At 38.4% G+C, this 14,583-nt stretch overlaps 1 protein-coding gene across 2 annotated transcripts; it reads left to right on the top strand.

Moving 5' to 3' along the window:
- The first annotated feature begins 285 nt into the window (after window positions 1-285).
- GPRC6A (G protein-coupled receptor class C group 6 member A) lies at window positions 286-13,184 on the top strand. 2 transcript variants are annotated; one of them, XM_072926798.1, is made up of 7 exons: window positions 286-689; window positions 2,300-2,603; window positions 3,488-3,526; window positions 4,416-5,243; window positions 7,510-7,722; window positions 9,053-9,176; window positions 10,371-13,184. In XM_072926798.1, exons 1-7 carry the CDS (start codon window positions 496-498, stop codon window positions 11,489-11,491), a joined length of 2,823 nt encoding a protein of 940 aa, XP_072782899.1. In that variant the 5' UTR covers window positions 286-495; the 3' UTR covers window positions 11,492-13,184. The 2 variants fall into 2 exon arrangements, with proteins under 2 accessions (XP_072782899.1, XP_002190374.4); XM_002190338.5 differs by lacking the exon at window positions 3,488-3,526.
- The last annotated feature ends 1,399 nt before the right edge of the window (window positions 13,185-14,583 follow it).

Genomic DNA, 14,583 nt, shown 5'->3' with positions numbered 1-14,583 from the left:
CACACTGTGACAGAGGGTTCTTTTATATTTTAGCATTCTTAGACTAGGCTCTTAAAACATGGTCACAGCAGTATCACTAGTACAATATTATATAACTACTTCTTTGCACACTCCACTCAGCTGGAAGGAATTCAAAACAAGCCCAAATTTATACCAAAATATTTGCCACGTGTTTCAGATAAGGTATCAGAAACTTTGAAGAGATTTAACATAAGAGATTTAATGTCCAGCATTTCCTTTTAAACTCATTTATCTTTCTCCTTCCCTCTCCACTCTCACACCACCACACCCTCACATTTTATGTGACAGCACTGCTTTAGTACCTTCAATAAAAAAGCCTTGTCCAGTGAGGCAAATACAAGCACCTTATGAGGCGTGACCAACTTTCAAGTGCAGCCTTTGTCCTTTGCTACTCTTTACAGATGACACAGGAGCCCTTGTTGGCACTGCAGCTTGATTGACTCAAAGCTGGGAGCGAGTGAGCAAAACAGACACATGGCATTTGTTATCTTTTTGATCCCTTGCTTTGTGGTCGGCACCGACATTGCTTTCTCCTGCCAGAATGCTGACGACTTTGTGGGTGCCAGTTCTCCGGGGGACATTGTTATTGGAGGCTTGTTTGCAGTTCACAGTGAAATGCTGCGTCCAGAAGAAGATCCCATCAAGCCAGTAATTCAGAATTGTGCTGGGTGAGTAGTACTGGGAATTAAACACGGAGCAAAGAAGAGAGCACTGAACTGGACATGTAACTCTTATGTTAAGGTCCACAAATTCTGGTTATTTTGCTTTGCTTAGTCTTAAAAAATTCCTTGGACATCACATAAATTTCACGTAAATTAATAAAAGATGACAAAATATGGTCAAGTTACAATAAAAATATTATAGTTTACTGAGGAAGGCAATGAGCATTTGATCCTTTTTCAATCATCACAGATAATCAAATAGCCTTGGATGTTTGTGTTATCATCTGATTTCCATGGAAATGGTAATTTGCTATAGGCCTGAAGGACTAAACTGGGCATCTATTAATATTTTGTCATGAAGTTGAATCTACATTATTTGACCACAGGCAGACTATTCCATTTTACCCAAGCCCATAGTAAAGTCTGCCTCCCATCTCTTGGGCAGCTCAGTTATAATCTAGGTTAGTATCTTGATGATGACACTGTAGTTATTTTTAAAATTACCATAATTATTACACTTGGAACTATAATGGTGGCTTTATTTTATAGGCTAGCCTACATATATACACCTTGTCATGCATGCATTCTGTGCATCAGAATATTTATTCTTTGGCTCCAAATCCTGCTGTGCTTGAAACATTCATTTTCCTGGAATGCATAAAAAGGAAACCTGGTGAAGAATTTTATTTTAAGTACATATATAATAAACCTTTCCTAAGACCAGGAATTCCAAACATGCATTTTTAAAAATTGAAATACAGGTGCAAATCCACAAATTTTATTTGAATTTTACAACTTAATCCCACACCTGAATCTAATAATCAGCTAGGCATGCAGGTATCCATCTGGATTTATGTCAAAATGTTGCTTGAATTGAGAATTTTGTGCATCTTCCATTATTTTTCTATGGAGACATAAATTATCTCAAGTCCATCTGAAATTTAATTTAGATCACAAGATTTGTAATCTTTAGAGAAGCTTGCCTGAGAGGAGGGTTGGTTGTATTGTAGACACTTTGTGCTAGCTCAGTTCTGATTAATCACCTATTATAACATCCACTGGAGACGAGGGGAAATATCTGGGCTAACTTCATCAGGTCTGAAGAGTATTTTAGAAATACCAATGCAACCACTAGAGACTTTGACCACTGAAATATTTTCTTTTATTCTGAAGTATTTAGTACTTCCTTTTCCTTGCTTCATGCTTTTAGTGAAAATAAATACATTTTTAACAAACTTAGTGGGCAATTGTAGTAAACTATAGTAAACTAGAATATCTTCACTGACTTTGACAGAAGCTTCCTGAAGATATCACTTGCAGATTTTAATATATCATGAAAATTAAACTTTTTGTACATTTTTCTTTTCCAGAAAAAACACTTTTATTCAAGTATATTTTTAGTTTTGTGTTTATTTTACTTAGTCACCTGTTAAATGAGAAGAAAATTATTTTTAATCTTTCATACACTAAATAAAAAAAAACCACACAAAACTTACTACCCTTCAGTTCTTTTGGGTAGTTTTAAAAATCTAAGGGATATGCTCAATACAGGCTTTGCTTCACCCTTGCTTCCAACAAAGTTTTTCTAAAAAATACTGCTCATGTTTCTCTGACAGCTTTGAAATTCAAGTTTTTCTTCAGACACTTGCAATGATACACGCTATTGAAACCATCAACAACTCAACGCTGTTATCTGGAGTTACACTGGGCTATGAAATCTACGACACGTGTGCAGAAGTTACGAAAGCCATGGCATCTGCTCTGAGGTTTCTGTCTAAATTCAATTCTTCAGAGGATGCCGTGGAGTTCAAGTGCAACTACTCAGACTACATCCCAAGAGTCAAGGCAGTCACTGGAGCCAGCTACTCAGAGGTGTCGATGGCAGTGTCAAGGCTGTTGGCTTTGCAATTAATCCCACAGGTAGGTTTGAGGCAATTATTTTATTTTAGACAGAGGTTCAGATTTACCATGCTAAGAATTAAGGCTCCAATCCCAGGGATTGCAAAAACCACATAATTAATACAGGGCAGGATTTGGTTTATTCTAAGGACATCAGGACGGGTGGGTTTCAGCTCCAAGCGGAGGCCTTGATTCACTTACTCAAACAAAGGCCGTAAGGGATATTTTCTATACCTGAGGCACATTTATCCAAGTGTTTTTTCCGGGCCATGCTGGGCTCTTGTCAGTCTGGCAGTGCCTTTGGTCAATCTTGGTTACTCCAATGTACCTTGGATGACACTCAAGGACTTTGTTCAGGCAGCAAAGTTACAGTTGGCGTGTACAGTTTGCCTGGTGGTGAATATGACAATACTCAATCTCAAGCTTAAAAAAAAAAAAAAAAGAGACCAGATCAGATGTGATCTGTCCAGAAATTCAGGAATTCTCTCCAGCCCAAGAGAAATTAAATGTTGGAGTCAGTTAAAACTATGGACAGGGAAGTGAGGAAAATTGCTCTAAACCAAAGATATTCTCCTAGTGTTCTTCAAACAATTGTAGAAGTGAAAGAATACAACAACAGTTTAGATCCACACTAGTCCTTCCCAAAACATCCTTTTCTATTTCTGACCTCTCTAGGACTAGTACAATCCCACGTTTGTGCTTAGGCCCATGCTTCCTACTGTCATCTTTGTAAAAGAATTGGGATCAAAGCCAGAACTAACAAGAAAGAAACAGATCCACTTCCACACCATCCTGTCTTGCACTTTGGTTTTGGCAATATATATAAATTAACCAAATAAGTGGAAAAAACATAAAATCTGAACTAACGATAACTTCTAACTGAATCTTCTCCTCTGCAATGGTAGGAAGTAATTCTGACCTCCAACGCCACCACAGGAACTGTAGTAAGTATGGAAACTAAAATGCCACACTCGAACATAATCAAAAGGCAAGTGATAAAAAAATCTGCAGTAGGGCATAGATGGAAAATGGGACCCAACAGATTTTTCTTATCAATAGCATCTGCAGTGTTCTGACACAGTAAGATTTTGGTATCCCCTCCAGACAGGTGACTCATGTTTTGGAAAGCTCAAATTTATTTTTTAAGAACTGTCAAGAAGTATAGGGGAATAAAAGTTCAAAACAAAAAAAAAAAAAAAAAAAGAAAGTATTACAACTGGAGAGATTTAAATAGCAATGTTCTTTTTATGCTTTTCCAGCTACATTCACAAGAAAAAGATAATAAATCTTTTGTATGAAAAAATTATAGCACTTTTTATTATTGGTTACTGTTTGTCTCTGAGGTTCTTCCAACTGATTTAATGATCCTTTTGAAATATAATAATTAAATATTGGCAAGGAAAAAAAATGCATGAACCATACTAATGCACTCAGTGATAGGAAAGTACTACAAAATAGAAGAGTACTAGCAATTTGAATAGACTAAAGAAATAGACAATATTTAAAATATTATTTTGAAGAGCATGTTGATGTTATCTGAACAGAGTAAACCAAAATCATAATACCATCATTACTGTCATATCCATTTTGAACCACTGATTTATGTGAAAGAGAGTGAAAAAAAAAAAAAGTGTAACTGGTGTTGGGCATAAGTCTGCATCCTAAGAGCAGGGAGAGAGAGCCTGCCCCCTTTGGCTGCATCTTGTTGATGCTCACTCACAGGAGGAGGGAGCCTGGGTCAGGTGGGAAGAAAAAGCAACCATAGCAGCTTTGGATCTCTTGGCATCCTTTGGAGGAGACCACATCCATAATTGAATTGTTCGTTCTTCCTAGGTCAGTCCTGCATCATCAGCTGAAATCCTCAGTGACAAAATCAGATTTCCTTCTTTCTTCAGGACTATCCCCAGTGATTTTCACCAGACAAGAGCAATGACTCGCTTGATCTGTGAATCTGGGTGGAACTGGATCGGAGTAATAGCCACTGATGATGACAATGGGCGGTTCGCTCTGGAGAGCTTTGGGGTCCAGGCCATGGCCAACAATGTTTGCATAGCTTTCAAAGAGATGCTGCCAGCCTATCTTTCTGACAGCACCTTTCACACCAAAGTTGATCGAGCAATTGAGAAAATTGTCAAGGAAACAAGAGTAAATGTTATTGTTGTCTTTATGAGACAGTTTCATGTGCTCAAACTATTCAAGAAGGCAATTGAGAGGAATGTTAATAAAATCTGGATTGCAAGTGATAACTGGTCAGCTGCAGTCAAGATCAGTACAATTCCCAATATCAGACAGCTGGGAACAGTTGTGGGATTTGGATTTAAAAATGGAGACATCTCCTCATTCCAAGAGTTTTTGAAAAACCTTCGTGAAAAGCCCACTGAAAACAACAAGTTTTTACGTGAATATATTATGCTTTTGTCAGTCTGTTCACACCTGGATTATCATGATTTTCAAACATGCATTGCAAACCAGTCCCAGGATAATCTCTTGGAAAATGATGGGAGTAAGCCTCAGATCTGGAGAGATGATTTTTTGAATGCTAATGTTGAACCAGGATTTATCCATAGTACTATGCTTGCAGTCTATGCTATAGCTCACGCCATTAAAAGGCAATGCAAAGACAGAGACTGCAAGGATCCATCTGCCTTCACTCCCTGGGAGGTATGATGCTAATTCTTACAGGCCTCATTCTATCTGTCTAACTTTCATTGCATTTTTGCTCCCATATTCCTGGAGATAAAAGCTTGGTCCTTTTACTAAATTACTTCTTATCAGCTATTTGACTACTAGAGGTTGGTCCCATTGCTGCAAACCACTGTGATACACATCATGAGCACTCTTGAGAGATGGGGATACTGCAGGATAGGAACATTCACCGAAGAGTTTCAATTTTCCTCTCTCTCTCTCTCACCATTGTATCTGTTTTGTCTTAATTCAAGAATTTCCTTTACAAAGAGTCTCTACATGAAACTGAAAATGCAATATATTATACCTCTCTCTGATCTTGACTTATATATAAAGACATAATCTTTAAGATGGGTGAGTAGTGTGATACTTGTTATCACACTACTGGGTGGGAAAAGAAGAGGAAAATCAGAAAAGTAAACCTGACCTGACCTTTTACCCAAGAACCTGCTCAGGACTATTCACTTTTACACACTTTTACTTAGAAAATTAAACAAATGTTCACTTAAAAGTCAAACAACCTCTGAAGCACTCTGATGTGCTCTGACCTCTTATCCTAGGTCAGGGCAGGTCAAACCAAGATATGAGATTTGAAATAAAAAACAACCAACCAATAATCCAGTAACAATCAGACTAATTACATGAATTAGTAAACACTAATGGGACAAATTCAGGACTGTTTCATAGGAATGCAGTTTTATGAAGCTACATTTACACCATAAATTAACTAAATGCCAAGCCATCCAAATTAACTCCTTTTAGATTGTTAAGCACAGATGAAGAGAACTGAGAGATAATTATTTCCCTCCTGATGTTTTCATAATATGTTTCTTCTACATGAAAATTCAATCCTCTAGGAAGGAAGATATATATGTACACAAAACTCTTAGGATCCAAATCATCCATATCATACATCTCCATATACAGGGAAAAAACAGAGTGATTGTTTTACAGGCTTTGCCAAAAACTCCAAAAACCAGTTGCACCAAGATGTTGCTAAATATTAGCCCCTTCTGTCTGAAGCTCAAGATGTATTTTAAAAACTCAGGTGTTCGCATATTGTTAGATAAATTGAAAAAGTGAAGGACAGAAACATTAAATTATTAGTCTTAGTATATACAATTTTAAAAACCCTATTCAGTTCTACATAACTATGCAGCATCCAAATAAAATGCACCAATCAAATTGGTTAGAAACACACTGGTTCTTCATAAACTATACAAACACTCAAAAAAATTACATTATACATGACAAGATGGCATATTATATATATTAGATGTGTATGTGTTACTAGATGTGTTACGTAAATTTGACAAAGCCTATTGAGGTAGTATACGTGTCAGCACTTTTGTTAAATTCTATGAATATCACAAATGGACCCATGTAACAGGATGATTTTCAAATGCAGTTGAACTCAGCCTTTCACTAAACATTGCATTTTTTTCTTGTCAGTTAATTGCTGTTGTCAAAAAAAAATCACTAGGCCTGCAAAATAGTAAAGCTTTTGCTTCAACTAAGAGCCATGGCAGCTAATGGGAGTACTTTTGTGATCTCCCTATGAGCTGGGAGTGGGGATATTAACCTGTCCTTTTCTACATTCACACAGACCTGTTTCATCTGTCTGTTTGTGATGAGGGAGGCAGAAGTTTTCCCCTGTTGAACAGAATGGAATACAACATGAAGCTGGACAGTTGCCTTGACAAAGCATGTACATTGTTCATTAATTATTAACAGTTCTGAGTGTCAACTTGCCATACACAATTTCAGTCACAGCTGCAGCTGGGAGCAGTGATAGATACTCCCAGACATGCTGGGAGAATTTATTCTGGAAGCAAATGTTGCCCAGATTGACTCTGTTGATAGTAAGGTAACAACAGGAACACCACTCACCACTTGTCTTTACAAGAAGGGAAGTGCTAAAAGACTCTTAGTTTTTGCATGCAAAAATATTTTCTCTGAATATCACACCAAAATTTTCAAGGCTGGAAAAAAATACTATAATTATGATTTTTTGAAATTATGATTCTTTTTAATGATAGATTTTTAAGGCCAACATGTTTGTCTGTATAATGTAATTCTTTAAACAAAATGAATTTGAATTTTAATATTTCTCTTTGTCCCAAAAGAGAAAGAGAAATTAAATTTTTTTTTTAATGTCATACTATCATTCGTATGTTAAACTACTCAGTTTGTCACACTGACATGATACAGGTGTATTATCATTCTTTACACTTACATGCAGCTCCTTGAAGAACTTAAAAGGGTTGTAATCATTGATGATGATAAGGAAGTCAAATTTGACTCCAACGGAGATATGAGCACCAGTTATGATGTCCTTCTTTGGAAAGAAATTGATGGCCACATGGAAATCACCACTATGGCAGAATATGATGCAGAGAAAGGTGGCTTTATCTTTGAGGATGAAGAGAAAAAACAAGATTTTCTGGCTTTAAAGGTAACTTTTAATTTGTTGACATAATGTGTGAAATTTATTTTAAGACAGTTTTTTCGTCCCTGTGGCACTTGCTACTGGAACATGTGCCAGCTAGAAATCTCCTGTGTTGTTTAATGTTCTCCTCTTAGAGCAAAGAATAAAGAATCCTTTCTGAGCTTATTCAACCCCTTTCATGCAGCCTGAAATGCATGTTAGCCTATGAGCAGGCTCAGTAATACAAAATTTATTTATTTCTCCAGAATTCCCGTAGAATGTTATGTCTGTCCTAAGTATGCTATTCCAGAATCTTACAAAGGGATTTTAAAATAAAAAAATGATGGTGTATAAAAAAGCCCTCACTTTTGTACCACTGTGGGGTTTTTTTGTTTGTTTGGTTTTTGTTTTTGTTTTTTTTTTTTACATGAAGATTCAGATGTGTTGACTTCATTGTTTAAAAAAAAAAAAAAAAGTTTTGTTGTTTATTTGCTCCTGTTAGAGCTGGGGTCAGCAACATGAGCAGGTGGTGCCACCCAGAGCCCCAGCACTGGTGTAGACAGGACTAGTGGGTGGCCCTGGCCAGTTCCAGCTGGATAATCTGTCCTCTGTGCATGGGTGGATGTCTGAATTCATGGCACAGCTCTGTGCTAAAAGGCATTCCTCACTAACGGGACAGGCAGAGGCTGCTTACTAGGTGGGCTGAATTCTGGTCTCCACATGTGAACTTAGCTGAGGACAGAAGGAAACCTCAAAACCTCAAACCTTGTCCCTCTTTGTGGTGCAAGGAAATGTCTCCACCTCCTTGTAAACACCATCTTGGAAGGAGAGCAGATTGCAGTGTGCCTCAGGACAGATCATTTGACAAAAAGTTGTCTTTGAAAGGAGGACCTGAAGTGAGACCTCAAAGGCCCTGATCACATGCCTGGGAATGGAGCTTCATGATTCAGGGATAAGCTGGCAAGGGTCAGGAGTCTCAGAGATGCAGTACAGAGCATCTCTGTAGCATCTCCTTCAGGTCAAGGTGTCTCTCCTGGGCTCTGAGCAGCTGAGCAGAGTATCAGGACCTCATTTTTTAAAGGTACACAGAAATTCAGGAATTAGCATTCAGGGCCCAAAAATAAAATTATCAGGTAAATAATGCCCCATTCTATTACTCATTGACTGTGTGGAGAAAATACAAGATATATGAACCCTACAATGTCTGTTTTTCAACATTATTTTCAGAGTTCCTTAAAATTTGTATTATTAAAAAATACAAATTGCAAAAATCCTGGAGGTTTATATTAATGTTCCCTTGTAATTAGCTGTACCTAAGATTATGATCTGGCTTTTGTTTTCCCTCTGTACATTGCAGAAGGTTCAGTCAACATGCTCCCAGCCCTGCAGGCCAGGCCAGGTGAAAAAGGTTACAGAAAGTCCACACACATGCTGCTATGAGTGTATTTACTGCCCAGAAAACCATTACAGCAACCAAACAGGTAAAAAACTTGTATTCAAATAAAGGTTTATTTATACATCAATGAAATTGTTTACTTGGATGTAATATGCCTTGAGAACCTTGGGTTAAATTTTGGAATGGCATTTAAATATTTATTTATGATCGGTTTCTTGGAAAACTTGGTATAAATGCTTTTTAAAAGGACAAGTTTAAAGTAATTAGATTGTCCAGCTGATTAGCATTACCCTTTGCTAGGATGGAAATTCTGGCTGATTTATTAGTGAAATTTATCCTCATTAAATAGAGCCTTTCCTCCCTTTCTTTCCTTAGCACATTCAGTCCAGTCAGGAGCAATTTCTTGACTTTGAGGGTGGTGAGGCACTGGCTGTCCAGAGAAGTTATTGTGGTTGCCCCATTCTTAGAAGTGATCAAGGCCAAGCTGGACAGAGCTCTGAGCAACCTGGTGTAGTGAAAAGTGTCCCTGCCCCTCATGCAGGAATTTAAACTAGATGGGCTTTGAAAGTCCCTTCCAACCCAAACCATTCTGGAAGCCTATGAATCTATGAAGTTCAAGGGGATTGTATTTTGCTTAGCCGCAGATTTTGTGTCTTACCACAGAGTGCTGTGCAATTTGATAGAACTGTACAGCAGTATTTTCTAGTATCAAATGTGATGTATACTTTACCATTGTTTTAAGCAAAACCATTTAAAGGGGAAAATTAAATATTGAGAAAAGAGTTGTATTTTAAAAGAGAGTTGTTGTATTTTAAAAGCTATCTGTAAAGAGAATATTAGGGTGTTTTCTTGCTAAAAGAGAGAATGAAAGAAAAATAATTCAAATTTTTGAAAGAGAATTGATTACTCTGGAGTCATTGTTCAGGTTTCAATTAAAGTTTCACTGGTCACATTTCACCGGTCAGTGATGAGCGAGACAGTTTTAGAAGCCAGGTCGTTTTCTCTCCTCGCCCCTGGCTGCAGGCAAGGCTTGCTCCCAGCTGGCAGGGAGCTCCAGGCATTTGTCCTTACCTGGTTGTGCCACTGCCACCGCAGCCACCGCAGCCCTGCAGCTCCTCCCCCTGGACAGCGACAGCCGGAGTCAGAGGCAGTTTGAACCATCTTTTCCCTTAAATATCCTTTCCCACATTGCTCCTGTATCTCAAGTCCCTGCAGTCCATTCAGCAGTTTATTAACTTTGGGGTTTTAAGATATCTTCCTTTTTTTTTTCTATTTCCAGATATGGATTACTGCTACCGATGTAACAACAAAACCTACTGGGCTCCCATCAACAGCAGCATGTGCTACAGGAAGACAATATATTTCCTTGCCTGGACTGACTGGTTTGCTATCTTCCTCCTCCTCCTCTCCGCTTTTGGGGTTGTGTTGGTCTTGTCCATTTGTGTAATATTTACCAAAAACTTGGACACGCCAGTTGTAAAGGCGTCTGGTGGTCTGACTGTCTGTTATATTATTCTCTTCAGCCACTTCTTAATTTTTTTAAGCACTGTCTTCTTCATAGATGTACCCACAGAATTCAAATGTAAAACTAGGCAAGCACTCTTTGGTATAAGTTTTACACTCTGCATTTCATGTATTTTAATAAAGTCACTAAAAATTTTACTAGCTTTCAGCTTTGATCCCAAGCTTCAAAATTTCCTGAAATGCATGTATAAACCTATTCCCACAGTGATCACTTGCACTGGAATTCAAGTTATCATTTGCACCTTTTGGCTAATATTTAGAACACCTTTTGTAAATCAAAATTTCTCAATACCAAGAGCAATAATTCTGGAATGCAATGAGGGGTCTATTGTAGCTTTTGGGATTATGTTGGGCTACATCGCTGCCCTAGCATTTATTTGCTTCATATTTGCCTTTAAAGGTAGGAAGTTGCCAGAGAATTACAATGAAGCTAAATTCATCACTTTTGGCATGCTAATTTATTTTATAGCATGGATTGTATTTATCCCTGTCTATGCAACTACATTTGGCAAATACTTGCCAGCAGTGGAAATCATCGTTGTTTTAATATCTAATTATGGAATCCTCTGCTGCACTTTTCTTCCAAAATGCTATATCATCATTTACAAGCAAGAAACAAACACAAAATCTGCCTTTCTCAAAATGGTTTACACTTACTCCTCTAAGAGTGCAGGCAGTGTTGCTGTTAGTCAGGTTTCTTTAGATTCAAAGTCTTCCAGCTTCCGAGCCACTGTCACAGACTCGTGTAAAACTGAGAATGACTCTGTGAATGGAAACTGCCATTTCCAAGTGCCTGGGCAACCACTAATAAAAGGAAAAGTTCCTCCTAAAAATGCTGCAAGGACTATGGTCAGGAAAAGAGTCTCCAGCATATGACTGGCCAGTGTTAAATCATCAGAAGTTAAAAAGACATTTTAGGGAGCCATTCATCTTTCAGATCTCTTTCCTTTTGCTATCTCCAAGGAGGGCAGGCCACATGAAACACCTTTTCCTGTACTTAGGCAGTTATCCATTACCAGATCTGAAAGGCTTTCCCGACTCATAGAGTCCATCCCATGCTCCTGCAAACTCACTGATGTGCAGTCCCCTTCTGCAGCTTCCTTCCTTCCCCATCTAGCCCACATAGACCTGTGGGACCTATTCTGCAACCTCCCTTCCTCAAGTGAGGCAGAAGCATCACAAAATTAAGTCTCACAGTCTAAGTGGGACTACATGAGTTTCTCAATTTCTTTTGCCTCTTTGATTCTCAGTTGTTTAATGAGCTCTTCTTCTCATCTTGGCCCCATTTTACAGATCAAAGAGAACCTTGTCTCAGCCTTTGTTTGCCAAGATAAATAAGTCCAGTCCTTTAGTCTCCACTTTTAAGATAGGCTTTCCATTATTCCAGACTTCCAAAAGTAACTCTTTTCATCTGGTATAAGTGAATCTTTTTTTCCTCCCCAAAATTGCATGACTTATTCCAGATGAGTGCTGTAGTAACATTTAAGGTTCCTTGTGTTTACCAGCAGAGTAATGAACTACAGGCAGGTCTACGAAGAAATTAGAGAATTCTGCTGGAGCTCTGTAGTTATACATATGTTCATCTGCCTTTTTTCCCCATACTCAGAAGAAACACACTGATTCACCTCATGCACCTCCTCTGATGCATCAGGAGAGCAAGCCACAGGTATCCTTTTATTTGAGAGTGCAAAGTTAATGTGTAATGTCAAAACTTAAAACCACTAATTGATTCCCCTCATTAGCATAAATAATATAATGACCAGTATCAGCATGAGTGCATCCTGGAAAATTTAAGGGGGTTGTGATATATTTTTTAAAAATGTGATTTTCAATTAGAACATGACAATGCATCATTAGGATACACATAAATAGGACAAGGATGACCTGGCATGATCTGCACTGAATAAGTGTCTGCTCTGTAATTCCATGAGCACAGCTGTGCTGTGCCTTCTGTATGAGAGGCAAAGGGCATATTCAGAGAAGGAAGAATTTTTCTGTCAGGATAATGGTACCACAGAGCTTTTTCAGACAGAGCTTAAACAGCAGAACTACATTGTCAATACAGGAGCAGGAAAATACTTTTCCATATTAATAAAGCTCAGAACATAGAAACTTTGCTATTTAAGTTCTGTGCCATGTTACTGTAAAATAATAATAAAGTCCTTGATATTGTGTATCTATGAAGGTATTTTAAAGTCATTTGAAAGGCAAGAGTGCAATTCACATATGGATTTGTGTAAATACATATGTTCTGTTGCTGATTGTAGGGTTATGTGTATGTATTTATATGTTGAATGCTATTTATACTTCAGTTGTTGCAAATACTTTTCTGCATATGGGGTTATGCATATGGTTAAAATGTCTACAATGTGACAGCCAATGCAGCAAAAGTCTTCCCCTAAAAGAGAGAAGCAAAGCTTACATTGCACAACTGTCAGCAATCAGCTGATTAAAAAAGTTAATTTGGCTGGAATGTTGTACCTGTATTTATTGTTTTCAAAAGTGTTGAGTGTAGCATGCCTTGAAGCTGTATGAAAGGGAATGATTAAAGCCATGTTGATGTTTAAAACTGAGTTTGCTTACTTAATTTCCTTACCTCTCCCCATGAGCTTCTGTTTGGCCTTGAACAACAATTCACTGTTTCCACTATAGACCTCAGCCTGCATGGAAACATCCTTTAGATTGAAAGCTGTGTGTGGTAGAGGATTATCCTGCAGGACATGAGGAGAATGTCTTGATGAACAGGGCCTGGTGACAGCAGTGTGAAAGTCTGTACTGAGGTATCTCTGAGGAAAGACATCATATATGGCAGAATTTCAAAGGAGCCCAATATGCTCCATCTAATTATACAGCAAGTCTGGTCTTCTGTGCAAAGCACAGTCCATGGTGGAGCAGAGAAGATGTAACAGGTATGGGAGCTTGACTTGACAGCAAAAAAGAGACCTTATGCCAAGATGTGTTCCATGGTTTTAAATGCCTTTTCTGCAAGAAGCAAGTGGTCATATGTAGGAAGAACATAAAGGGATTGTGCTACCCTAAAAAAAGACTTAAAATAGGAGATTATTATGCTTAAGTAGCATTTGTGCACATTCTCCTGCCCAGGGCAGTAAGTATTCCAGCAATCTATCTAACCATTCCTCTTGTCAGTCAAGGGACATTAAATGAGCCTGAAACAGATTTTCATTCCCAGAGCACAGAACATGAATCACCTTCCAGAGTCATAGCAAAGTCTTATCCTAGCGCTCCCAGAGCCATGGCCCATAGGTCAGGCCATGTGAGACCAAAGGGACCAGCTCTTTTTTCTGGCCCAGAGCACATTCTGCTTGCTTACTTTGGAAAGGTCCTGAAATCACTTCTCAAAACATTAACACAGGCACGTTTTCCATCTCTGAGAGAAATAGAGAGAACAAATGTCTCCAAACACAGTGCTGTTCACAGAGAAATCAAATGGGAAAATCCTGTTTGTTAAGGCCAGCAGGAGGCTGCTCTGGATGTAAACATTATTTAACATTTTTAGGACTTATGTCATCCATTGTCTATAATGCTAAATGATGCATTCTGAAGCCACTATCATACAATGTAGAATATCTTCAGGGAGAATGAAGACCATGAAGGCCACCAAGTGTCTGACATCCTCTTCTCCAGAGCATAATCCCCTCAAGATTTCAGTAGCTCTGGCTGTGTAGATGCCTTTCAGCTGCCCACAATCTTTATAGCAGTTCTTTGGCAAGTGCTGGAAACTACGTGAGCTCCAGGCTTCCTCCCAGCAGTTCTGCTGATGGCCATTGGAACTACAGTGACTCTAAATGTGTGGGTGACTGTCAGGAGGGGCAACTGACAGCAGTGTCTGGGATGCTGCTCGTAATGAATGACACTGAAATGTGCTGACTCTTCCTGCCCTTCCCAGTTGTGTCTTCAGGGACAAGGAGCACTGCTTGACATTATGCCACTCTCTTTGAGCAAAGGTA

The sequence above is a fragment of the Taeniopygia guttata genome, chromosome 3, assembly GCF_048771995.1.
Source record: "Taeniopygia guttata chromosome 3, bTaeGut7.mat, whole genome shotgun sequence".
NCBI classification, from domain to species: domain Eukaryota; kingdom Metazoa; phylum Chordata; class Aves; order Passeriformes; family Estrildidae; genus Taeniopygia; species Taeniopygia guttata.
This window is presented reverse-complemented; position numbering and strand designations above follow the sequence as displayed.

What these genes read in the sequence shown, in the direction of transcription:
- GPRC6A (XM_072926798.1), top strand. Translation starts at nt 496, where the DNA reads ATGGCATTTGTTATCTTTTTGATCCCTTGCTTTGTGGTCGGCACCGAC. An exon ending in CTTTGCAATTAATCCCACAG is followed by an intron (nt 2,604 to 3,487) that starts GTAGGTTTGAGG and finishes CTGCAATGGTAG; the next exon opens with GAAGTAATTCTGACCTCCAA. An exon ending in CCATTACAGCAACCAAACAG is followed by an intron (nt 9,177 to 10,370) that starts GTAAAAAACTTG and finishes TTCTATTTCCAG; the next exon opens with ATATGGATTACTGCTACCGA.